Source organism: Natrix helvetica (genome assembly GCF_964273705.1).
Source record: "Natrix helvetica genome assembly, chromosome: 6".
Taxonomy (NCBI): Eukaryota; Metazoa; Chordata; class Lepidosauria; order Squamata; family Natricidae; genus Natrix; species Natrix helvetica.
In genome coordinates, this window is record NC_138553.1 from 67,638,973 (window position 1) to 67,666,535 (window position 27,563).

Genomic DNA, 27,563 nt, shown 5'->3' on the forward strand with positions numbered 1-27,563 from the left:
ATTGTGCGTCAATACTCTGCAGAATTCACTATTGCCAAGGGTTCATCAAAAGTTGCCAGCATGATTTGTTTTGTGGAAGGCATAGAGATGATGTCTCCGCTTTCTGCTGGAGAGTGAATTCTGTTGTCTAAAGAATCATCTATAAGGTGGGAGCCCTCTTCTTCGTGGTCTTCATACAGCGTATTGATGTGCAGAAGAGGAGGCACAGGGTGGCAATTCAGGGCAGGCCCTGACTCGACTACCTTGTTAGTCTGAGGCAGAGGGACTTTTGCTGCAGCACCAGAAGTTGCTATATGGTTGTGGGTACAGGTGAGGAAAACCCCCGTTGCAGGCACGGTCCTGCAGATGTCACGGGAATAAAGGGACTCTTTTCCAGGAAGGGAAGGATCTGAAAGAGAAGCAAAACCCTTATTTATTTAACTGACATCTTTTTTTTCCAGATTGAAAAAAAAATGACGATGTGGGATACCTTAATTTTATTTCCACAATAGCAGTTCAGATTGGATGAGAGCAATGGGCTCAAAGGCACCTAATGAAGTTGGAGGAGAAGGAAGGGCCTGAATATGGATGTTTTTCTTCCCTCCAAGTTCTCTTTTCAAAAGAGGCTTATTTTAGAAGAGAGCCACTGTAGGATAATAGTGTAAGTTTTGAACGATGAACGGCGTTCAGATTTTATTCTATCTTCAGTCATTAGGTGACGTTGGGATGGAAGAGTCAATACTTAATACATGAGAAATTGCGATATCCTAATCAATGATATGAAACCGTCACAGCCAAACTGTTAAGAAAGACGATGTAGCATTATTAAGTGAAGTACAGAAAACAAAACTTTTAAGATAAGAAGGCAGCGTAAGTTACTTACCAAAGTAACTCCATTGAAGCTAATGAGGTTACTTAACATTCTGTGATTCAACTATAAGGACAAAACTTCAGGGAAGCTTCAAAATTATATTATTTTACAGAGTCAAATTGTTTTAAGTACGTACAGTACTCTCTTCAGAAGTCGTTTAAGGAAATTCTTGGACTAGTCTTAAATTTCATATTAGTATTTAATATAGCTTCACTATATTTGAGCGTGGGTGTTTATTGAAATCCTACAGAGGAAGGAAATACCGCAAGGAACAATAATTCAAGTTATCAGAAAATTAGATCAATAGAAGCCAGAGGTCAAATTTCTTCTTTGTCCCATGTTCCTATGATGTTCTTCTGAGTACACTCAACTCCTCTCCTATGGGATGCTGCTGTAGGGAATTACATGCCAAAACAAGTAGACACAGGGACAGTTATTTTTCCCCCGTGCCATCATTCTGCTGAACACCTAATCCTCACAGTACTGTCTTATGTCCAAGTATATTTACCCATGTGGTATGGCTGTAGTATTATTATCCTTCTCATCTTCTCTACTACTCCCTCTTATTGTTTTCATTATTATGATTAATACTATCCTGTTGCTTTGCATCATGTACATTGAGAGCTTCTGCACTGGAGACAAATTCCTTGTGTATCTAATCACACTTGGCCAAATAAAGCTATTCTATTCTGTTGTTCTGTTCTGTTCTGTTCTATTCCCTCCCCATAGTCCAGTGGGGGGTTTCGGCGTGGTAAGGGCATACCAGTAGTAACCGGGAGCAGCTGACATCGTACCGGTACGGTGGTTCGTTTGGCCACCCGCCCGCCCATGTTCTATACCAGTTTTTAAAGCAACCGGCCAATTGCACAATGTGCGGCGCCTGCCCAAGCTCCAACAAGCAGCTTGGTGTCGCAGGGGTGGTGGCGGCATGCAAATGCGTGTGCAGTGCGTGTTCACGAAAGGATGTGCGAAAGGATGAGCACCGTATCGGTAGTGACGGGGAGAGGAACCCACCACTGCCATAGTGCCTGTTAATATCTGGCATTTATTGTGATTTTGTTGCAACTCCAAGATGTTTTAAATTGCAAGAAACTGTCCCCCAGAAGTTTAGATTTCATGAGAAAAATAATGAAGAGGGGAAAAAAATGAAGCCAGAACTGAGTCACTGATTAAGTGGCACAAGAACACTTTTTTTTCCTGAACCACACCAATGCCAGAAATATACTTTTAAAAATTGTAGCCATTCACAAATGGCTCATACATTGTAAGCTTAAAAGCACAATTCGTGCTGATAAATTTCAGGTTAGCAAACATCCCATTTATTGTGCGGTAGCCATACTATGTGATCAATATTTCAGTTTGTATCAGTCACATTTTCAGGGTGCTGGATCTGCCTGATGGATGATTTCCATCAGAGGCTACAGCTATCATGCAAGATATGGTGTCACAGGAGTGGGGAGTCAAACTATTCTCCAAGGCACCTGAGGGTAGAACAAGAAGCAATGGGTGGAAACTAATCAAGGAGAGAAGCAGCTTAGAACTGAGGAGAAACTTCCTGACATTTAGAACAATTAATCAGTGGAACAGCTTGCCTCCAGAAGTTGTGAATGCCCCAACACTGGAAGTCTTTAAGAAGATGTTGGATAGCCATTTGTCTGAAACGGTATAGGGTTTCCTGCCTAGGCAGAGGGTTGGACTAGAAGACCTCCAAGGTTCCTTCCAACTCTGCTACTGTATTGTGTATTGTATTGTATTGTAATCAACAGTATGGAAAAAGGAATCCCAATCAGCTCAACCACATTTCAAACATTCCAAAATAAGAAGCAATTGTGTTAGCTGCAACTGCAATGGGAAAAAAAGTAGCTAAAAATATCTCCATACCTTTGAGAGAAGAAGTGACACGAACTATGGCTTTGTCTTCTTGGCTTAAAAATCCCCTCTCTTGACTTTTGGGTATTGCCATAGAGGTATTGGATGGGATTTCTTGCTTGGGTTTCTTATTACTCAATATATACGGGTGAACATCTAAGGAAAAGTGACGTGTGTGCTTCTTTTCATTACCTGTGCTGGGCAAAGTACTAGGTTCGGTTTTGTGAACGGGGGATGGTTGGATAGGTTTTGAGTTGTTTTCCAGCAAAGGCGCAATCAGACTATCAGCTGCTGTCTTCCGGCGCACCGGCTTCGGCTTCTCAGGTTTGCTGTTCTCAACCTTCATGGTAGCTAGCTGCTCCTTGAATGGCTGAGGAAGGGGATTGGAACTCGTGATCCACTTCATTTTCTTCCGAGGACGCTTGATGATTAATGGCTCATTAGGGTCAAGGTCTGTCGGGTTAATGCTGGGGTCTATTGTTTGTATTCCGGAATCGCGTACAGTTGGGGTAACATCATGGTTAGACTGGGCTAGAGCTGCAAGCAACTGCCGCACGACATTGTCATACATCAGATCGCTTTCATTGGTAATGAAATCCAAGCGGTTTAGAGACTTGATGTGATCGCGATTTTCATTGCAAAACATAGCCAGGATATTAATGTCACAGAACTGAGATTTCTGCCACTGTTTCTTGGTCTTTATGCCAACCTTGTTCAGCTTGTCAAATATGAAATTGGACTTGCGGAAAATGAAAAGGTGGATCAAATTGATGAGGATGATCAAGTTCATGAAACAAAGGAGGACAATGTCCACTCCAGCAATTATACGTTGCAGCTGAACGGAGGGCAGCTTGCAATTCACCCGTATGAGAAATTTGGAATTGCTGGTTTTGTCAGGAGGTTCTCCTAGAGCGCATGTAAATTCATTTTGCTTCTGGGTAGCATAATAGGTGGACAGATACGTGATGGGGATGATGCTTAAAAATATGATGAAGAGGTGCCTTGCCAAGTAAAGTTTGGCTAGGAAATTGCTACGCCCTCTGCGCTCCAGATATTTCTCAAACAGGTTTTGCTCAGGGCTTTTTTCCTTCTCTGCATTCTCAATGATTTCTCTTCGTTCGCGTTCTGTTATCCCTGGGCCTTTTGACTGGATTTGTTTTTCGATTTTTGGTGCCCGGCCTTCAGCTGCTCGGTGATAGCAGTTATCTATCTCCTGGAGCAAAAAGTTAAGTTCAGAAGTCAGTCTGGTAGAAGCCAAGAATTCCCACCCAAGGGCTGGAATGTACATAATGCCGGCAAAAGCCAGCAAAGCATATGGAAGAAATTTATGCTCAAACAAGGAAGGCCAGTGGCTGGCATTTACACCTGGCAATGCATCTCTTAGCTCTGTCCAACAGTATCCTCTGGCATACAAGGCTTGATCCCGGGTGAAGTTGTGTGGTGTGTAACAGTATATGGGCTCCTCTGTATAACAGAGAGAAAAGTCACTGCTGTGCATTTAACGTACAAAAGGAGCTCTGCAAAATAAATATGTTTATAAGCTACTGTATATCAGTTTGTTTACAGTATATTCAGCATGACGTTAAACTGCCCTGTTATCTTAAGAGTTAAAAACTGCCTCCCCCATGGCATTAGGTCAATGCAGAAAAATCTATACAGTCAACATATAGCGACTCCTGAAGTGGGAATGACAAATTACATTTGGAAAAATGGTTTTGGAGATATTTTTTCATACCAATCAATCAAATTTGGACAGCAAAATCAATAGGATAGTGCCACAGTGTAATAACTGGGGGCTCATCCTATGAAGCAAGTATTTCGCATAAGGCCCTCCAGTTCATCTCTGCACATCGAACATTGAAAAGAGCAGCTACCCTTTTAAAAACTCTGATTTGTCATTTCTTTTTAAGAGATGGGAAGCAATCTAAAAGTGAATTGGCGGAGGGTTTTTTCTTCTTCTTTCCCTCACACCACTGAGACTTGGAAAGGATCAGCTGTGAATGTGTTATATTTTCTGCTGAGCTCTTGAGAAACTTTGGCTTCATGACAGTATATTTAAAAAGCGCAAAAATTGCAGTTGCGTAGGTTACACATACCCCAGGGTTGTTGTTGTTGTTGTTTTTACTGCAAGATAGTTATAGAACAAAATGGATGTTTTAAACTCTGAACTCTCCACCCCACAACGATAGTGACCAGAATTCCCTTGAAATTGCAAGATTTGATTAAATTTCTGGTAAAAAATTCTGGGGGCAAAGAAATGAAGCAGATTATTTTAACTGAAAACCCTATAATTATCAATAGGCGTCCCTAGATTTCCTAGGTCCCTACTCTTAAATGTTGTCATCTAGGGGGACGTAGAACAATTGTCTTCACCATAGTGACACCTGCCCTATGGAACCACCTCTTCTCTGAGATCTACACTCTCGGCTTTCCAGAAGGCTGTGAAGACCTGGCATTGGATCAGGAAGGGGATTGTCCCAGAAAATGCAAAATTAGTAGCAATAGCAACAGCACGTAGACTTATATACAGCTTCATAGTACTTTACAGCCATCTCTAAGTGCCCTCTCTAAATTTTGCCCCCAACAATCCTCATTTTATCAACAATGGAAGGCTGAGTCAACTTTGAACTGCTCAGAATCGAACTCCCGGAGTGAGCAGTGAGTTAAGCCTGCAGTACTGCATTGTAACCGCTGTGCCACCATGGCTCAGTGATCATCTTAGGATGCCATGATGGAAAGTCTGATTTTTTAAAAAAACATTTTTTTTTTTACTTTGCAATGTTTTTATTTCTTATTGTTGTGAGCCACCCAGGACTGTTGTGTTTAATATAGGTGGAAATATAAATATTTTAAATAAACACATATTTAACTTTCTAAAGCACATCTCAATATAGAACCATTTCTGTAATAGGGATTCATATCCAAATATGGGAATAGTGAATATGTTATCATCTTAAATACAGCGGTTAATATTCAATTTACATCTGACAGATATACTCAAAATAATTGAATACACATTGTTTCTTCAATGCGTATTAATAATTGCAACTAGGTATTTTGAGACAGAAGCTCCCTGCTTTGAGTTTGAGAACATTATTTCCTATTCAGTATGGGTTATTTTGATCATTTTGGAAGAGTTTTAAGCTCAGAACTGAACTGTTATAAGCTTAAAATGCTCTCCTAACGACTGGAGCAGCTAATAAAACAGGCCATTTTAAATTCAAAAGTAATTGAATTTAGAATGTTTTATAGACCATTAAACTGCTTCCATTCAATAGGGAAAGATGAAATACTGTGGACTTCAAAGTACAGTTGAAAAATACCTCCTCATAATCAATGCCCCATATTATAATGAAAGGAATATTGCAGGGTTTAATCAAAAACCCTGTCATAATAAAGGCAGTTTTGAGACCCTGCAAAATTACTGCTTTATTATGGAAATAATAAAAATGGAATCAGGAGACTGAAATTTAAGTTGCCCCAAAAGTCTACAATATGCTACTAGATCAGTGGGTCTCAACCTTCCTAATGCCGCGACCCTTTAATACAGTTCCTCATGTTGCGGTGACCCCCAACCATAAAATTATTTTATGTTTTCTGTATTTTTTCAAAAATATGTGTTTTCCGATGGCCTTAGGCGACCCCTGTGAAAGAATCATTCGACCCCCAAAGGGGTCCCAACCCACAGGTTGAGAACCACTGTACTAGATGAATGTTTTGCATCTGAATGTTGCTGGTTACAATTTTGCAAATATTTTCTTTTACATTTTCTAAAGAAAAAAAATTACTGCCAAAGTATAAACAGTGTCATAATTGGGGGTCAGATACCTATTTGGTGGAGTCTGTTTTGAATTGAAGGATATTCCTCAACTGACTAAATTTTCAGTGTCTTGAAAAGAAACTTCAAATAATAACACTATCACTAGTAATCTTTGGAAATGCAGTGAGACGGTTCATTGTCTACATATGGTATTGATCACACATCCATGAAATGGCATCTTATGAAAATCAATAAAATGACATCTTATAAAACTCAATACTTTCCTTTTATAAAAATACAATCAAAAGCATTATAAATACATTCTATGATTTACAGAAAGTCTACCACAACATACTTTTTGGGATTGAGTGTGTTAATGACACATACATATTCATTGCTCCCTGAAAATATAAATCCTGCATAATCTAAGGTAATAAGCTTTAAGGCTCATCTTGACAAGATTATCATTCAGCACTAAGTCATAGCAATCCTTTGCGAAACGTATTGTAGGTAAATGAATGCAATCAATAGAAATATATCTTGTACCTTACAGTAATTCACTTGTATTCAACATTCCATCAATTGGGTTGAAGTCAGGTCTAATATAGCACAGAGTAAATTTCTTTAATGCCACGGGAATATGGTAGGCATTACTAAATTGCCTCATTAATTTTTGTGGTTCTACTCTTAAGCTTGATTAAAATGGAGATAGATTCTTATTTAGCAGTTGTCCACAGACTTTAAAACTTTTGTTAAAATGATGAAAATGGCATATTGTCATGATGCAAGTTTTCCCTTTTTGATGGGGACACAGGTTGCCATGATAAAAATTAAACAAGAAAAGCAAAACTTGAGAGACTGAAACAATAAGCCCAATAAAATAAAAACATTTGGCACATGTGATAAGTGCTATACAAGTAAGTTCTAACTGTAAACCAAATATCCTCTTTAGAATTTCTGTTACATAGTGAAAAGCCGGCTATTTTTTAAAAAAAGAAAACAATGGATAAAGAGCTTTCAACCATTCATTGTTATTGATATGGAAAGCCCACTTACCTGGGTTCTAAAGGATATTTTAATTTAAACAGCAAATTTCAATTACAAATGTTACCGTAATAAATTGTGTGGTGAACTTCTGCTAAAAAAACCCTCCATGCCTTGCACTTGCATAAAAATAAAATATATTCTTCTCTGCTCCAATAAAATTTATTTGGGCAAATTGTGACATCAATACAATCACATTTTGTTAGTGCAATTTTGGATATAAAATGAGACCACAGTCGACGGGTGTCAACCTGTCCCCTTGTGAATGCAGCAAGGACATTGTGCTTGTAAGTATTCATACAATATTTAAAGTATGAAGTTAGAAATTCAAAACTTATACAGGTTCCATGTACAATAATCACACTGATTCAAATCCATTTTCAACTGTTACTATTTCTGCTATGTTTTGGCAACATCCTCTAATTCCCTGGATTGAGTACTAAATTTATCTGTAAATCAAAGCACATGCAACGGAAACAACAGCTCATTTAATTATTAGTTGTCCCTATTCCGACTTCTCCCCTCCTCCTGTTGTTTTCTGAGATTGTAAGCTCCTCACTCTTTGCACACAGATACCATAAAATACCACATTGATCTTAATAATTCCCAAATATTAATGGAACATGACTTATCAAAGTAGCGAGGCAGAAAATTGTGAAGTCTGGATTTTTATTCATGCATGAACAAACTATACACAATCTTACTAACCTAAATTACATTTGAAGCAAATAAAACCATTTACATGGCACTGTAAATAAAAAAAATAGCATTGCTAAGCAACGCCAAGATATTTTACTGATGAGTTCTATTATTCAGAATAGTCCCATTACTTATTTTTATTTCATTGATCCAATACATTTTCTCCCCCCCCCCTTTTTTTTTTTTTGTTGGTAAAACCATGCTCTCTATTCTCACTGTTTATACTTCTGTGCATTTGTGCATCCAGGGGTGTCTGCAGGAAGAGTCAAAGAAATCAAGATGGCGGTTGGGTTGGAAAGGGATGGGAATTTGACCACACAGTCAGTCACCATGTTTTTTTTTGGGGACACCCTCCTCCCAAACAGATGGCCCTGTACCAGTGGTGGGTTGCAGGTGGTATGCCCCAGTACGGGCATACCGGAGCCAGCCCAGAGCACTGGATACCGTTCCGGTACGGTGCTCCGGAGGGTCCACTCACCTACCTGAGCTCCTTACCTGTGTTTTAAAGCTTCTGTGCTGCCGTGCACACGCACGCACATGGCGCATATAGCACCTGCGTGATGCTCCATGGAGCAGCTGGAGCGTTGCGGAGGTGCTAAGATGCATGCGCGTGCTGCGCACGTATGCTGCGCACATCCATGAGGACACCGGTTGGAACAGGATTTGAAACCCACCACTGCCCTGTACTGTTCCCACTCTAGTAGTCTAAAAATTCTTAGAAGTTCTCTTGCATAGGTACTGTTGTTTGTGAGTTATTGTTAGTTATTCTCTCTCTCTCTCTCTCTCTCTCTCTCTCTCTCTCTCTCTCTCTCTCTCTTCTCTCTCTCTCTCTCTCTTTTAAGTAACATTACATTAATTTACATATGAATTGTCTTCCTTCTGATTATCTCCCTTAATATGTTTAATGTGGAAATGATAGCTGGTTTTTGATTGTAAATAAATGTTATATTTAATATGATTACACCTTTGGGATAAAGCTTACAAGCACATCAGGAAAAGCATGAATCCATTATGATATATTTACAAGCAATTAAGTTGGACATAGCTTTATTTTTTTTTACCATTAAGGAAAAAACTGGATTGATCTCATGTTGCCTGAAAAAAGATCTACTCCAATATAGTCAAGAGTTTTACAGTTTTTATGGCTTATGTTGCAGCAGCTGACAGCACTGAGGCTGCCTTGGCCAATTCTTTTAAAAGAAAGAAGAAGCTAAACTGGGTTTCTCCTGATTAGTATTTGGATGAGAATCAAGGAAATTCCCTGATGGAACAAAATCTTGGAATGAAATGACAACATACTTCTGTATTGGTGAAAATAAAACTATGCTAGCATAGCCATGAAGTCTTACTGAGAGATGAAATTGATTTTTTAAAAAAGAAATAGGATTTAAATGGCAAAAATCCAGAGTAAACATGGTTTTACTGGACTTAAACATATACTCTAGTGATAATATTGAACTTGGCCATGATTTGATCTTTGCAGTAGAAGACATGAGCATGAACATAAAGGTTTTGCATGCAAATAAGAGACCTCGCATATGCCCTCATTGCTCCCAGCAGAAATGCTCCTGTTAGATGATGACTGTAATATACCACGTGGTTACTGCAATCACTGGTCTCCCAGCAATATTAGCCAAAATGCAAAAATAAGAATACAACCCGGCACATTATTATTATTTATTTAATGAAAAGTAGCTATTCCTTTGTTACCGAAAATATTTTTAAAATTCCCAGATCCTCTTCTTTCTGAAAAATAAATTAAAAGTTGGTTAATACAGTTTAAATAATGTTTGCATTGGTTTGCTACAAAACATACCTCTGGAAAAAAAATGTGAACTCATGACTTATATATCAAAGAGTATGATTGTTATGAAATAAGTAGATAAAGTGAAGAATTTTAATGATCATACCTTGATGGTATAAACATAATTAACAGTGGTTAATTTGGGGGGGAGGGTAAACAATGATGTGGTTGGTCCCTTGGACTTGAGAAACACTCCCTGGATTCAGCCATGAAACTGAGTGAATATTGGTGCTTTGACTTGCTTGATATCCTTCCAGTTAGAACCAGAGAGTTTAAGCAATAGAAGGGATGTTGGACATTATGTAGTCCAACTCCACAGCTACGGCAAGAATCCACTATTGCAGCATTCCTAACTGATGGACATATAACTTCTGTTTCAGAGGTGGGTTCCTACCAGTTTGGACCGGTTCGAACGAGTAGGTAGTGGCACCGCCATCTTGTTTTTTGTTTCTGTGCATACGTAGAAGCAATTTTTTACTACTCTGCATTCGCATCCCTGAGAGAATCGGCAGTAACAGAAGCCGGAACCCACTCCTGTTCTGTTAAAACATCTTCAGGAAAGAAGAGTCTATTACTTCTCAAAGAAGTTCATTCTGTTTTAGAAGAGCTATTAGTATTGCTCCCCCCTGGATGTTTAATGGAAAGTCAACTATGAGAGAAGCAGACAGAGCTTAGGAAAGGTCTATAAGAGACCTTAGGAAAGCCCAGGGCAAGGAGGATGAGGAAGACTCAAACCAACTCTTATCTTAATTATGCCAGATCAAAGTTAAGCAGAAAACTGTCATAGCACCCTAAAGGCAATAAAAGTATTTTGAGAAATCTAGGACATTTTGTTTCCTAAGTTGGCCAGCCTCACACAGTTTGACATCACATTCTCTGTACTTTAACTACATTGTTTCTTGCCCTGTTTTCTAGAATAATTCTGAACAATTATGTCCTACCTTCTACCTACAGTTATTTGAAGACAACTGTGTCTCTTTACAGTCTTTTATCCTGCAGGTTAATCATACACAGTGCCTCCAACTGTTCCTCTTAGGTTTTTCTTCAAGGACCAAAAACAGTTGTATATGTTTTTCTTTAGATATGCTTCAATTAATCAATGTTCTTTCTAAAGTATCATGCTCAGAATTCGATGCACCACTCAATCCACTAAGGTGCCAATTAAACAGAGAGGAACTATGGTTTTTCATAATCTTATTGAACTATGATGTTTTGTTATCCCAGGATTCTTGTAGAATCTATCACCAACTTTTTCCTAAGCTTCTAAGAAGCCAATAGCTTGTTTTTCCATGCCACCTGTAGAAAAGAAGAAACATACTTTTGTCTATGGTCAAAATGGAACTAGCCTTTAGCAAGCTATTAAGAAACTCTACTTTTTATCAAGTGAGATGGGTTCTACTCACTCAACAATCCTCATCCTTGTCCCTTATAGTAGTTAGGCAAGTTATCAAATGCCACTGACGTGCCTGTATTGCTTGTTTATCCTATGTCTCCAGCTCAAATATTCTGAATCATCCTTTTACTGATTTAAATATGAATTACGATTAACCACTCTGATCTCATGGTCTGTAGTATTGATTCTTCACTTCTTCCAGGCTTTCTCTAGAAATTGGCCAAATTGCTTGTTAATTGTGAAACAGCAATGTGCTAAAACATGCAGCCTACCTGCGCTACTTCTCCACCTGCATGAACAGGTACTAGTAATTCAGGCATCATAGCCTAGTATGACATCTACCTTTGAAATCCTAGTTGGTTACTCTCCAAATAATAGAGTAGTATAAATTAGAACTTAATGGGTTGAGCATGTTTATAGTTTTGGCAAGTTTAGAAAAAAAATTACAAAAACTTCTAGGTTTAGCAATTACAAATGATCACTTCCTAGTTAACTTTTACCACGGTATGAAATGAGAATAAATGCCTATGTATGTAAACAGGCAGCCCATTTATTGGTAAATAATGTGCAAAGTCTGTCAATATCTGGTCCAATTCCAGTACTATCTATGGTTCAGAACTGGAAGATTCTGTACTTTAAATACTTCCTTATGTGAGTTAGGCTCATAGAGACAATCCAGATTCCAGAGACAGGAAGTCTGCCTCTATTCTTATAACTGCATCCTTTGGTCTGTTGCCTTCCAGGTATAGGGATTTCTACCCTAGAGTCCCTAGTCTGTAGAGCCGTGGCGGAAGGATATCCAAGCTCAGAAAAGCTGCTTCACTGTATTGAGACACAGTGCAAAAACATACAGTTGGCATGTATAATTAGTACATAAAGCAAATATTCAGAATTAAGGATTCAAGATTTTTTAGCTGCTAGGAATTCAAATGAGACCCCTTCAAATATTAAGAGATTACCACATTTTTCTCCTTTCAACATACCTATCCCATAGCATAGGCGTGTCAAACTCAAGGTCCAGGGGTACTTGGATCGCCCAGGAAACAGTGAAGGACCGGCCTGCGGTGCCTCTGCCAGCCAAAACCAAACTGCATTTTTGCTGGCAGAGGATTGCGGGAGGCTGTCGCAGCCAAAAACAGAGTTCGGGAGTCCGTTTTTGCCTGCAGAGCGCTCATGCCACCACAGGCGTCCCCGACATGAGTGACGTCGAGCGGGCCACACCCACCCTGGCCACACCCACCCCAGCCTCCCCAAGGTCAAACACAACCCTGATGCAGCCCTGAATGAAATCGAGTTTGACACTCCTGCCATAGCAAATCAGAGCCTGGAGATGGTATGAAATGCTCTTACTGTTGGGGAGTGAGAGGTGGAGATATTTTTTCCTGACTGGGGCCTATGCCTTTGAAAAGATCCTGCCATTGAAATCAGTGAATTTTGTAATAGGGAGGAACCAGCCCCATCTGACATTTTTAATTTAAATCACTTGTTTTTCCCTTTCAAGTCCCCCTACCAAGAAAGATAGTAAATGTTGGTTTTGCCTAAGCTTCAGATGGGGTAATGGAAGCCATGCAGTCTGCAGGTTGCCATAAACAAAAATCTAACAAAAACACAACAGAGTTTTTGCAATATTCTTAGCCTTAGGATTCCTACTGCTGATAATTAAAGGAAACCAAATATACAAGAATCCTTTTAGAATCTGGCATGCAAATTTCCTAATTCCATGCATTGTCTATGGAGAGGATTTGGGCTGTTCTCTCAGTCTGCTTTCTCCATCCTCTTGCCTCCTCACTGATTAAACAAATCCACAAATTCTGAAAACTATTCCATCTTTCAATTCACACAAGTAGTACTGATTAATGAACAAAAGGTTTGTTTCCTTTCAGGTCCGCTTGAGTTTCGTGATTCCATTAGCAATTCTATGTACTTTATTGGCTGCAATATGCATATGCATATGCATATGCATATGCATATGCATATGCATATGCATATACATATACATATACATATACATATACATATACATATACATATACATATACATATACATATACATATACATATATATATATATATATATATATATATATATATATATATATATATATGCATCTATGTGGAATCACAAAAGTAGACAGAAAGTGGACCAAGACCTAATCTCATGTATTTTTTTCCCCATATGGTAGTGGAAAGGTAGTCCAAAACGTCCATAACAAAGTTAAGCAAAAGAGACATTAGAGGATCCTGTTGAGTTAGAATTCTGGAGTCTAAGATTTATATTAGCTAATATTGTGGCTACTCTGAGGCAATGCCTCCAAACCAGAGGTGGTATTCAGCCAATGAATACTGGCTTAGAGTGAACCAGTAGCTCAGACGATCAGCTGGCCCCGCCCATCCGCCCCTGCCCTTTTCTATCCTTTATTTCCTGCTTTCTAGCTCATCCAATCACGCAGCACAGCTTATTCCCCCCCCCCCCCCCCAACTTGCTGACTTGGAAAATAAGCAGCTGAGCTTCTAACTGATCCATTTTCAGTGCTGCGTGCAAGTGTTTTAGGCGCGCGCGTGTGTGTGAGCGAAGCACACGCCTCACCAAACCGGTTGTTAAACTGGCAGCATCCCACTACTGCTCCAAACACCAGAAAAACAGGTAATTTCTACTTGGAATTCAATCACCTAAAAGATCAGCAGATGGAATAACACTTTGGAAATATGTTTATCATCGTAACTGGGATAGCCACTGACAGGTGTGGATTAGTCACAGATTGTTCTCACACCAGAAAAAGGGACAGAAAGCAGGCCCTGCAAAAATCCAATAGAATTAAGACACGCAGAGTCAAACCTACTGCCTCCATAGAAACTCCCCTCCATATCCAATGCCACTTATGCAACCTATAGATACCCAGATTATATGAGGCTGAATATTTCAGATCTCTTTTCTTTTTTTTAGCTTGGGAGATTTGAAGGCTTTTGAAGAGAGAAAAATAAATTCTACAAGACTAGAAAGACTCTAAGACACCCACAGTACCTGTAAAATCAAAATATCATCGAATTGGGCTGATTTTTTTTTCTTTCCTTCTTTAGGGGGTTTAAGAAACAATATGTACCTCACAAATTTCAACTTTTTTCCATGAGAACAACAACAAAAAAAAAACACCCCCTGGGTTTCAAAACATTGGTCCTACCCACTCTGGTGGCTTCATAACATCATTGGCCACGCTTCCTCTTGACACCAAGGGAAGGAGAAGGAAGAGGCAAGGTGGCGCAGTGGTTAGAGTGCAGTACTGCAGGCTACTTTTGTACAGCCGACTGCTAGCTCCAGTTCGGCAGTTCAAATCTCACTGGCTCAAGGTTGACTCAGCCTTCCATCCTTCTGAGGTGGGTAAAATGAGGATCCAGATTGTTGGGGAAAATATGTTGACGCCATAAACCGCTTAGTGAGGGCTGTAAAAGCACAATGAAGTGGTATATAAGTCTAAGTGTTATTGCTGATATGGTCCTTCAGGCCAAAGAAAGCCTCACTAAGATCTTCCTTGGAAATAGGAACCCACTACAGAGTTAATGAAACTTGTGTATTTATAAAAACACTTTATGTCCAGTATCATAGACTTTAGCCCCTGCTGTGCAATCCTCTATGTTCAATAGAGAAAACTCAAAGCATTACTGAGAAATAACTGCCCAGCCTCTGCTTGAGGATGTCCAGGAAAAGGTTTCATCACCTCTTCTGCTGAACAGATGCTAGAGTTTAACTGCTTTTATACGTTGAGATTAAATGTTTGATCTCACATGGTTCAATTTTCAGAGTGTTATTCTCTGATTAAGAGACAGGGCAGAATCCTGGCCCCCTTTGTATGATCTCTTGCCAAGTTAATCAGGTTGGAAAGAAGATCAAGATGGGAATGTATGAGGAACATGGCTTTTAGAATTATTTCTAACCCCATTACTTGCAACAGCCCTAGGGGATTCTCAATTTCCTTCTAAATATATTTCCTCAAATTTTCCTAGAAGGACTTAATTTATAGTTTTTTGTAGTTATGGCATAGTGTTGAATTTAGATATACTTTCTGGTCAAATAAAATTCCAAAACATTCTTCTCATATACTATCATCACTTCAGGAATATTGCACATTTCATTTCTCTTCCCTAAAATATGCATTTTTCATACATGTCTATCAGCCCATCAAAATAATCTTCCATCTTGTTTTTTAGGAACTTTCACTCATTTTGTATTCTTCTATTTATTAGCTTCATTCAATTGTATTTATTATTGGTGTGAGAAATAATTGTGAGTTACTGAAAAGCTGCTTTTTTGAAGTCCCAGGTATATATTTGACTACCTTCAACTTTCCCTCACCTTTTGTTTTGCTGGGCAGTCTATAGTAGACACCACCAACAGTACTGCTTTTATTCATTTTTTAAACTTTTTTAAACATATTGAACTTTTTACACATGTAGCTTTTTAAACATAAGACAATTCTTTCTTTGTATTGGTTTTGTTCCTTTAGCAAGTGATATCGTATAATTTTATTCCAACCATGAACATCATCTGACCACATTATGTTTCTCAAATATTTGACTTTCAGCAATCAGCATTTAATCTTATCTTCAAGCATCCTCATATATACATGATAAATATTCAAGTGTTTGGCAACTGGTATGTACTTATAATGGTTGCAGTAGCACAGGTTCGCTATTTGTTGCTTTCCCAGATGGCTTCCGTTAGGCAAAGTCGATGGGAAAAGTCAAATTCACTTAATGACCACGGCAAAAAAGTCACAAAATTGAGCATGACTTGCTTAATGATTGAATTGCTTAGTGATGGAAGTTCTGTTCCCAACTGTGGTTGTAAGTTAAGTACTACCAGTATTTAGGTATTTCAAAAGCTAGGTTTTGAATTTTGGATTTACCCAGGAGAACTTCCTACATTTATGTTCTTCCAGATTAAAGTGTTTTAAAGTTTTTTAAAATAGTAATTAATCTTTGCCACGTTTCAAAACTTGAACTTCAAGTAAAAGAAACTAAAAGACTTATCTTTCACGTGTGCAAAAACATCTGTGTAATTCTTTGCATTTATATTTGTGTTAAGAATGTGGGGATACAGGTGCATTAAACTGAGGTAGATTTGCCATACTTCCCTAGATGCTCTTATTGCCCAAAGAGGCATGATTATAGAAAATTTAAATTATGGTATGGAAAATGTTTTGAATGCAAACTACCATGGTTTGAATTCAAAATGTCCTGTTTTGGATGCGAGACAGTTGTTTTCAGAATGAAATGTTCTCTTTTTGATCACTTTTTTGGAAATTTTTCAAGTTCATTCAAAACAGACTTTTCAAACCTCAAAATTGGGAGTACTAAACTGGAAACAATATGAACTTGAGTTTTTTTTTTAATCAATGCTTTAATTTTGAATAAGAATGTTTGGACCTTTGCAGATTTATTTGTTAAGAAAAATAAACACAGGATTTAGGAATCATAAATATAGGCAGATGAAGTATGTTCAAGTGATAATCTTCCTGATTTTTTCTTTGTGGGACAAGTAGGTTGGCTGTGGTTTCCTATCCCGTTTTTGGAACAAACAAACAAGCCAGCAGTTGCATAGATCCACAATCTAATTTTAGCATATCAAAGCGACAGCTTTCGTTTGGTATGGCATCAGCTCACTCTGATCATGTCGCTATCCTTTCTCTTCTTTCATCATTTCAGACTAAATTGATGCTGGACCATTAACCACAACCTTCCTCTTGTTCAAACAGAAAATCATCTCAACCAAGGCTGAGAAGGAACATTGCATGATATTTGAAGATATTTTACAAATAAGCATAGGTTACTAGAGCTCACTTAAATGAATGTTGAAAAGCAGTCTCTGGGAACCAATAATAGCAGAGTCAGTATAGTACACATGACTGATAAACACTGAAACCCCAAAAATAAATTGGTCTGTCTGTATGTCTGTCCATTCATCCATCCATCCATCCAGTGGTGGGATCCGGATCCCGTTGCAACTGGTACGATGCAAAGGGGCCCAGCGTCCACCACATGAACGCGCGCAGCACGCACGCACAATACACGCATATGTCCTTACCTCCTGTGACACTCCGCGACGCCTCCGTGATGCTCCAGCTGCTCAGTGGAGTGTCGTGCAGGCGCCATACGCTCAGTGTGCATGTGCGGAAGTGCCGAAGAGCTCAAATATTGGTAAGGAGCGCGGGCGGGCTGGCGGGCCCTCTGGGGCGTACCGGTCATAACCCATCACTCTATCTATCCATCCATCCATCCATTCATCCATCCATCTATCTATGTTTTGAACATTCTGTCTCTGAATGAGGCAATTGTTAACCAAGGGCTACCTATAAAATAAAACCAATAAAGTTGACTGATCAGACGTATCACTTACTGGTTATCTCCACTACTTTCTTCATGAGAATAGAAGAGGGCTGAATTAGGAAACTGCTAAGAGATACAAAAACACAGCATTCATGAGCTTTCTTTGATGCAATTAGGCCATTTCAAATACAGGTAGTCCTCAACTTATGACCACAAGGAAGCCCAAAATTTCTGTTCTTAAGTGAGGCATTTGTTAAATGAGTTTTGCCCCATTTTATGACCTTTAATTGCCACAGTTGTTAAATTAATAACCTGGTTGATAAGTGAATCTGGCTTCCCCATTGACTTTGCTTGTCAGAAGATTGCAAAAGGGGATCACATCACCTTGGGACACAGCAACGGTCATAAATATGAACCAGTTGTCAAGTGTCTGAATTTTGATCACACGATCATGGAGATGCTGCAAAGGTCATAACTGTGAAAATGGTCATGTCACTTTTTTCAATGGTGTTGTAACTTTGAACAGTCACTTAATTAATGGTTGTAATTCGAGGACTACCTGTATATGCAATAGGAAAATAGAAGGCAAAACATGCAGACTGATCTAAGTACAGTTTAGTTTGTCCACCTTGAAAAACAACAATAAACTAGAACACATTTGCGGGAAATGATCTATATTGAAAACGTGGCATGCTTATGCAATCTTTTCTGGATATCAAACACAAGATTACAACTTAACATTATGTAAGTGGTTTTGTTTTAATATCTATCCTTCTGTTTCTTTGAATGCTGTAATTCCAAAATTACTTACCCATGGCAGAAATAATAACAATCCTTTCACTTGGATGATGCAGCTGCTAGGAAATGAAACCTTGCTTTAAAGCATGATGAACAATTTACCATAATGAGCCCTACAAGTCCAGACAAAATTGGATAGAAATGGAGGTAAGTAGCTAAAGTGTGAGGTTTTAACAATCTCATGCCCAGCCTCAACTATTTTCTTTTCTTTTTTTCCAAGGAAAAATGATAAAAGTCTGGCAAAGTTGTCAAATCGAAGGAGATTTCAACTGAGAACTGTAGCATCTTGTGACAATAGGCAGTCGTGGTCTCTGTATGCTTTACATTATATCTGACACAACCTCCCCCCCAAAAAGACACAAAAAACCCAACCACCAGTCTATTAGCAATTACACAATCCTGCCTATAGCTCTTCTGCAAAAGAATTACCAATAAAACAGAATATTACAATGAGCTAACTGAGCAATTAAATGTCAGCTCCATGAGATATTAGGAACTTTTACTCAATCATTCCAGTATTTAAGGAATACTGGAATAAAACCCTAATTTTTCTACCAATCTTTTAACTATTCACCAATTTTAAGGATTTTGTCTTTAATTGAATATTTTACTAGTTTTATTATCAGGCGTTCCAGCTTCTGTTTTAATTGTTGTAAATTCCTTTGGGTGCTTATGAAAGAAGATAAGTTGTAAACTCAACGACTGATTGATTTTATCAATCAATCTGCTGGTGGCCTGTTTGTAGTCTCACAAATTTTAGCATTATATATTATTTTTATCCTGCTTTTTATCCTTTTTTATCCTGCCACCCAACTCCGATGACAAGTTTGACTGATCTCAAAAACATAAGCAACAATTAACTTGATCATTGAAATGAAAAACAAAACAAAACCAATTAGATGAAAACAATGTCAAACTATTTCCATAATGTTGCCAAGGCAGCAGCATCTATGCATACAGGTTTTCTCAACAAGCTGTTCTTGGTTAAAGAGTTCTTTAATTCATGGCAGTCTTGTAAATAGGATGTAAGAAATTTACTTGGTCAATGGGTTTTTGTGGACTTTACTGTTAGACAGAAACAAAGCATGGATTTTTCACCAACTCAGACACTATATTCATTACTTATTAGTTGCTCTTCCCCCATTAATACTTATTACCCAGAAACAACTGAAATATCATTAGCTGCCCTAATCTCTGAAGGTTTAGTTAGCATTGATGAAAGTTAGCATTGTTTTCTTCTTGGTCATCTGACACTGCAGCTCTAAATATGCCCATCCCAGAAACCCATCAAGAATAATGTTATCTATTTCCAATGATATCGCTAGATAATTTAAGATCCTATAAGTACCATGTTCTTATAAAAAAGGAGTAAATAAGAACATTTGTAACTATGCACCAGTCCATCCAGAAGGCAATTTGTAAGCAAGATTGTCTTCTTAAGCTAGATGAAGAAAATGTTAGAGTAGCAATGTCTAGTGGAAGTCTTTCTGCTTAAGATGTTTGAATAATGCAATCCTGAAAAGCCAGAATAGGTTTCCTGCCTAAGCAGGGGAGTTGGACTAGAAGACCTCCAAGGTCCCTTCCAGCTGTTATTCTATTCTATTCTATTCTATTCTATTCTATTCTATTCTATTCTATTATTCCATTCTATTCTATTCCCTCACTTAATCAGTCAGGCATATTCCAAAAGACATATACTATACATTGCATATTGCACTCATTTTGCCCTTATTTTAATGAACGACTGGAGAAACAGTTCTGAATTTGTAACTCAATTTTTTTTCTTCAGCCAGATATTTTCTCTGCTATCTCTGGAGTGCACAAAGTGGGGCTTACAAATACTTCATGACTCCCAAGGTTCCTCTCAAATAGACAGAGCAAAAACTGAAAATGTTTGCTCTGTAGGCGGTTATGGCAGATTTACAGGGCAAAACTGTGTAATCTCAGTCACTGTAAGAGCTCAGACATCCATTTCCTTCCTTAACAACACTGGAATCCCCAATTTCAAAACTGGACCCTGCCCTGGCATATTTTGATTGTGGCTTTCAACATCCGTTGTTAAGCCTCGTATGACCCTCAGGCCAACAGTAGTTGTATATTTCTGTCCTGTCATGATTCTTCACTGATTTGGCACTATAGAAACAAATGAATAAACCAAATCTGAGCCACTGAGTTCAAATTATAGTCTTTTGTAGACAGCCAGTCAATCACCATCTGGGCCTCTATTACAACTACTTTTGTGTGGCTGACACTTTTTTTTAACAGCTTGCAGCCTAGATCTCACCTCAGTTACATGCCTCCAAGTGATTAAAATGAAAAAGAAATAGAAGGGAAGGAAGGAAGGAGAGGGAGAGAGGGAGAGATGGAGAGAGAGAGAGAGAGAGAGAGAGAGAGAGAGAGAGAGAGGCCACTGGAATGCTATAAATGAACAGTTTCATTGTGCAGTCACTTCAGACTGACAACTTCAGTAGATTAATGACACATATCCATCCAATCTACGTTCAAATATCATGCAAGTGTCTAACCCTAGAATAACACAAACTGTGGTTGTTTAGCCTATGATCTAAGTTCGGGCATCGTACAAAATGTAATCACAGTCCCCGTCAAGAGGTTTATATAAAAATGTATCTATACCTCACAGTAATGTAGATCACATAGTGTAATTACAAGAGTTGTTGCTTAGCAATAAATATGGGATAACTGCACGTTAGCTGCTAACATAAAAGTAAAAAGCTTTTACAATTTCTATACTACTATATTTGTGTTGAAAAACAAGGCTGGGTTGAAAGGATTAGTCGATGACATCACTGTTGCCCAGGGGATGCTTGAGAGGACACCTTTCATGTCCCTGGTATTTTCCCACTAAAGTGTCTGATATGGTATAGGGTCTCCTGCTTGAGCAGGGGTTGGACAAGAAGACCTCCAAAGTCCCTTGATTTTGATTGATTGATTGATTGATTGATTGCTAGGTGAACAGGAGCTGGAAGAAATTGGTGGAAAATCATTCCTTTGGGATATTGGGTATTGAACTGCCAAGCTGTAGACCTCTCAACAGTTTTCTGACTCAGTGCTGTCTTAGCCACTGGGTCCCCCTAATTTCTATAGATACCATTCTTTTTACATCCAAATTTTGGTAGATCAGATGTAAACTGATTACATTAACCTATAAAACTACCTAAGAAATTCACAAAAATAAAAAAATACTAATTTCAAGGACATAAGGTATCTGTTCTGCAAATAATAGCAATAGCAATTAGATCAACATGGAGAGGGATGTGATAACTATCTTCCAGTAGTTGAGGATCTGTCACCGGAGAAGAGGATTAATTTATTATTCTAAGCATCAGAGGTAGGAAAAGAAGTAATGGGTGGAAACTTGTTAAAGAGAGATTGAATCTAGAAATAAGGAGACTTTCTCTGACAGACAGAACAAATCAATGGAATAGCTTGCTCCCAGAGTAGTGAGTGCTCCATCATTGGAGGTTTTCAAGAGTATATTGTACAACCATTTGACTGGGACTGTATAAAATCTCCTGGCTTGAACACAGGGTTGGACTAGGAGACTTCGAAGACTTCCAGACCTATGACTCCATGTTCTATTCACACCAACAGAAATTAGCCCTAGAACTTACTTCTGGCTATTACACAGCCCAGTGAAAATACTCTAATAAGTTAAGCTTGCTAAACTAAATGGTTTCACTAGAAATCTAAACAACATAATGGTTGGGTAGATTTCAACAGCCAATATGATTTATTTTCTAACGGCTGTGAAATAGATGAAACAAATAGATCAATCAAGCTAAAATCATTTAATGATTTAAGTATTTAAATGCCTCAGACTGATTTATGTAACATCTACTTAGAACGTTCTTATATGAAACCTTATTTTTTTTAAATGAAAGTTCCCCGCACATAGAATTTCAGGTTCGTCTGAGATTTTATACAACCAGTTCAATATGAGAAAGTCAGCACAGAATTAAATACTTCTCATTTATTTAACAGACCAAACACATTATCCTTCTGCTGGCCTTATGTCAATCTCCAAAGCAAATTGTATCTGGAAGATACAGCTAAGGCAGAGACTGCTGTACAGTAGTGACTTCAAAGAAAAAGCAAGACTCATACCAGCACTCAACTTCTTATTTATATTACAATCTTTATGTGTATTTTTCTTTAGGCTACTACAAGTAAACATGTCTATCCCTCTTGGAAAAGAAATCATGCCAGATGCCTGGAGCAACAGACTAATATATAAATATAACACATGGCCCCATCTTCTGCTCAAGATATAAAAAGAGTATCTTCTACTGCTGTAGATCTACTACTGTATTACAAACGAAAAGGATCAGGATACCTGGGCAATTATCTATTTATCTCTTGCCAAATCAAAACTGAAAATACCCTTGAATGCTTTAAGCAGTCTTTCCAAACCAGAATTCCCAGTGTGAGAATTATCAGAACTCCCAGTCGAAGACCTTCCTTGGTGGGAAATGCTGAGAACTGCAGTCCTCACACATCTGGAAAGGAGCCAGGTTGGGGAAAGATACCTTTGGCCATGCATGAAGACACTTCCTAGCAAGTCTTACAAATGTCAACAGCAGGCCAATTATAAATACCGCACCTCCATGGAAACAATAACTACCATAAATCACTTTGCTAAATCAGAATGGTTTGTGACAACCTATGTAGTTTCCAAAACTCCAAATAGGCAACAGAGAAGCCATTTTAGCTGTCTACCTTGCCAAAACGGCTTTACTATGTATATAGTAAAATAAAATTCCCTTCTCGCTCTTATGGGTGTTCTTTGTACATAAGAACAGATAAATGAAGAGCATTAGGCTAGCATCCTAACAGGCCAAATCCAAGACACCAATGAGTTGGAAATACAGCAAGAAATGAAATAAGCAACAGAATCAATGACTATTCCGTTGGCACATAATGCATCATTTCTTTTCGCTCATGTAGAACACATGGACTATTATGCGTTTGCTTCCTTCAGAGGGCAGACTGACACCATCTTCCTGTGAATTCTCATCTAGCCTTAGCATGAAAGCCAGTTGGGTGACTTTGGGCCAGTCATCTCCTTCAGCCCAACTCATCTCATAGGATTGCTGCTGTAGGGAAAATAGAAGAAGGAAGGAGCACTAGGGATATTTACTAGTTGAGTTACCTGTACAGTAATAAAGGTAGATGAAAATCTAATAAATAAAAAAAAATAACCTTGGATGCTTTCCCCCAAAACTGCCAAGGTGGTATTGTTCTGCAGGACTCTGTAGGTTGAAGTTGTAGTTGGGGTCATCAAATTCCAAAGTTTTAATCTTGCTTAATTTATTGTTTATGTTGAACCTGTAATGTAGTCTTTTAAAAAGTGTGTGTGTGTGTGTGTGTGTGTGTGTGTGTGAGTGACCACGCGCGCGCACAGCCATTTTTTGAATTGATTTTGGCCCCCTGTTCCTATGGACAACCCTGGCTAATGTGATCCTTTGGCAAAACTATTTTAGAAAGATTATTTAAAAATAAGAGGGACACATACGGTAAATATGGCCTTTTCTAGGGAGCAGAATTCTTCTTCCTCCCTCCAATATCTCACCACCACATATAACGTGTGACACACACAAGCACATGATAGCAGTTTTCTCTGCCATTCGTACACTCATGTATCCCTCTGCATCCTATCATGGGACAAACAGATCTCAGCAATCTCTCTCTCTCTCTCTCTGTCTGTCTGTCTGTCTGTCTGTCTTTCTGCCCGTCTCCTCATGAAATTAACTTCATCTGAGCTCCAGTCATGAGTGAAACAGACATCAGTGATTCTTAACTGTACAGGTTGTCATTAAATATTATTTTTCCTCTTATTCCAACACTGTCTAAAGGCATCCTTGAAATGAATAAAATATGTTCTGTTCCCTATTATCTTGAAGGAAAGTCAGTAACTAGAAGGGGCTTGGAAGACAGCAATAAGAATAGGATAGGAATTGGCAAGAGAGACAGTTCCATGCTGACACCAAGGAGAGGTGGAGGCCCATAACTCAGGAGAAAGGAACATTTTCCTAACCACATCCTCTGCTTTGCCCTTCTATGCTCCACCTTCAACACGACCATGGGGCATCAAATAAATTAAGATGGTAGCTACAACCATGTAATCAAATTCCATCCCCTTTTTACAAGTACCATCTTGACTTTTTTGATGGACACTATCTTGATTTTTGGGCTCTTCTGCGGCCACCCAAGCCCCAATTTTCTCATCTTGCCTTCTCAGTTGCAACTTTACCCTAACCGTTATCCTTACTGTGTCAATCCAAATATAATGTTCACACGTGGCCTTTGCATGTCCAAGGCATTTAATACACCAAAGTATCCAGTCATCTTGATAAAACAAGTTTGTAGGTAGGGCACCCTTACTGTTCCTGAAGTACAGATGAGGGGCTGGGAGGCCAAAGATTGCGACCCAAATTGAATTCAAGACTGATGCAATTCAATCAAAGGAGGACCTTCTTATGTAACTCAGGGTGAGTCTATAGAATAGATGTTGTGTGTACCCATCTTTCTTCATTCAGTGATTTATAGGGCATCCAGACAATATAACATCTGTGTCCCCTTCTGGTTTTTGCCACATTTTCTTCTGCCTGACTGACATACAAAGGGGAAAGAGCATTAAGGAAGGAACTGGCCCCATGAACACACAATGGCTTTTCTTCTATAGGGCCAGGATTTGCTTGTTTGAAGGCACCCCTTTCTAACACAGGCCATTTGGACTTGACCCTTCTTTCCCCCCCAATTCTCTTCAACCCCTTGGATATGCAGTTGGTGCTCGACTTACAACAGTCCGTTTAACGATCGTTCAAAGTTACAATGGCCATTAAAAAAGTGACTTATGGTCATTTATCACACATATGACCATTGCAGCATCCCCATGGTCACGAGATCAAAATTCAGATGCTTGGTAAATGTTTCATCTTTATGACGGTTGCAATGTCCAAGGGTCATTCAATCACCTTTTGTGACCTGACAAGCAAAATCAATGGGGAAGACCAATTCATTTAACAACCTCGCCACTAACTTAATAACTGCAGTGATTCACTTAACAACTGCAGCTAAAAAGGTCATAAAACGGGGCAAAACTCACTTTAAACTGTCTCGCTTAGCAACAGAAGTTTCGAACTCATTTGTGGTTGTTGTCAGGTTCCGAAGGGTTAATGAAACCAGCCAAACACAAAACGGTTTGTAAATGCAGCAAACTCAGAGGCCTGGAGCTGCCAGTTGTAAGTCAAGGACTGCCTGTAATGTTTGCAGGGGTCCCCAATCCCGGGCCGTGGACTGGTCCTGGCCGGTTGGGAACCAGGCCTGGGAAGCAGCAGGCGAGCGGGAAAAGCTTCATTTGCATATGCACGGGATCTAGACCGCGCATGCAAAACCATCCCTTCTCCCCTCCCTGCCACCGCCACTGCCGGTCCATAGAACCAGAAAGGTTGATGCTTCTACAGGCTTGACCCCCTTACTGGAAGGCCAATTGGACCTTGTTTTATTTGCAGTGTTGTTGCTGCAGTGTCAGCTCACAAAGGCTATGCGCACGGGCTCTTTATGGGTCTACCTCTTACTTAGGACCATCCCTTTAAATAGCTGCCCAGCAGGAAGAATTGCAACAGGTGAAGGTGGTCCCGGTCCTTGGATCCCATCCCCTGTTGGATTTCCCCCCGTCACCGGTTCTTGAAACCAGCTCGTCCCCCAGCCTGCCCTTACCGGCAAAGTTCTTGGTGAAGACCAGCGTGACCAGGAGAATCGGGATGAGGACGGTGCCGATGGTGACCACGCGGTCAAAGGGCAGCTCGAGCTTCAGCTGCACGAGGAGCGCGGCCAACGAGCCCGTCTTGTCGTCTTGCTGCCCGGGCAGGATCAACTCCTTCAGTTTCTCCCCAGCCAGGAGCGCCGTTGCCATGTCCGGATGGTTTTCGATGATGTGTTGCATAAGCGGCGGCGGGTCGGAGGGCACTCACCGCCGGGCTCCAAGTAGCCGGAGCAACGGCGCCGTCGCCTCGCCGGAGAAGATCCAGAGCCCGGGATGGGCTCAGCCTGCGGGGAGGACAACCAATGAATACACCCGGGCAGGGTGGAGGTGGGCGGGCAGGGAGGACGCGGGCCGAGAGGAGGCACCATGTTCTCTATGGTGCTCTAACCGAGACTGCGGCACCGAGGCCGGCGCGCGATCGGGAAACCTACTACACGCCCGGCTTTCCTTCCCCTCTCTTTCCCCCTTCGATAACCCGGACCGGAGGCGACGGCGAAGCTGGAGCCAAACCGCAGCTGCAAAGCAAGGGTTTGCCTGCCGCAATCAAGGCGAGCAGATGAACGGAGAGGGGGAGAAACGCCGCCCTCGCGACTGAGGGATTTCAAGCAAGGATCCCAAGCAAAGCCCATGCAGGTGTTTGGCTGGGTCGTAAAACGAGCAACGGGGCGCGAGCGGTAAGAAAGGAGAGTGGGGGGGGGGGGGGAGGGAGAAAGAAAGCCTCACTGCGGAACTGGAGTCGTCCTTAGTTACCTCGCGAAGTTTGGGCGGGGGGCAGGGAGGCTCTCCCGGTCCACGGAGGGAGCGGCAGGCTGGCGCGCGAAAGCCAAAGTAGGCATGAAATGTCCCGATGCTGCTGCTGCGGCAGAAGGAGAAAGACGCCGGCCTGAGGAATTTCCTCTTGGTCCAAAAGGGAGCCTGTCCCACCACCACCACCCAGGGTGGGAGTCGCCTTTTCCCCTCCTCAGATTAAACAAAGAAACGAGCAAACCAAACACCACCACAACAACCCTGTAAGGACGGACGGCTTCTTTGCGGGCTCGAGTTATGTCGGCGCAGACGCGGAATTTCCCCTTCAGAGGCAGCAGCGCGCGGAGCCCAAGGCAGGCGAGAAAGGTTGGTTGCCGCAGCGGCGCTTCGTGGCGGAAGGATGCCCAGAGGCGCGGACCCCCCCCCCCCGCCCGGCAGACGGCGGCGAGAGGTCCTTTAAGGTCTCCGCGTCCACATCTGGAATTCGCATCG

The 27,563-nt window shown here is 40.1% G+C and overlaps 1 protein-coding gene across 2 annotated transcripts; it reads right to left on the bottom strand.

Annotated features, from left to right (window-relative positions):
* On the bottom strand, positions 1 to 27,563 carry PANX2 (pannexin 2). Of its 2 annotated transcripts, XM_081957096.1 has the most exons (4): positions 27,075 to 27,563; positions 26,279 to 26,608; positions 2,732 to 4,183; positions 1 to 388 (listed from the first exon to the last, which is right to left on the bottom strand). In XM_081957096.1, exons 2-4 carry the CDS (start codon positions 26,502 to 26,504, stop codon positions 9 to 11), a joined length of 2,058 nt encoding a protein of 685 aa, XP_081813222.1. In that variant the 5' UTR covers positions 26,505 to 26,608; positions 27,075 to 27,563; the 3' UTR covers positions 1 to 8. The 2 variants fall into 2 exon arrangements, with proteins under 2 accessions (XP_081813222.1, XP_081813223.1); XM_081957097.1 differs by lacking the exon at positions 27,075 to 27,563 and having other exon boundaries at positions 2,732 to 4,236; positions 26,279 to 26,322.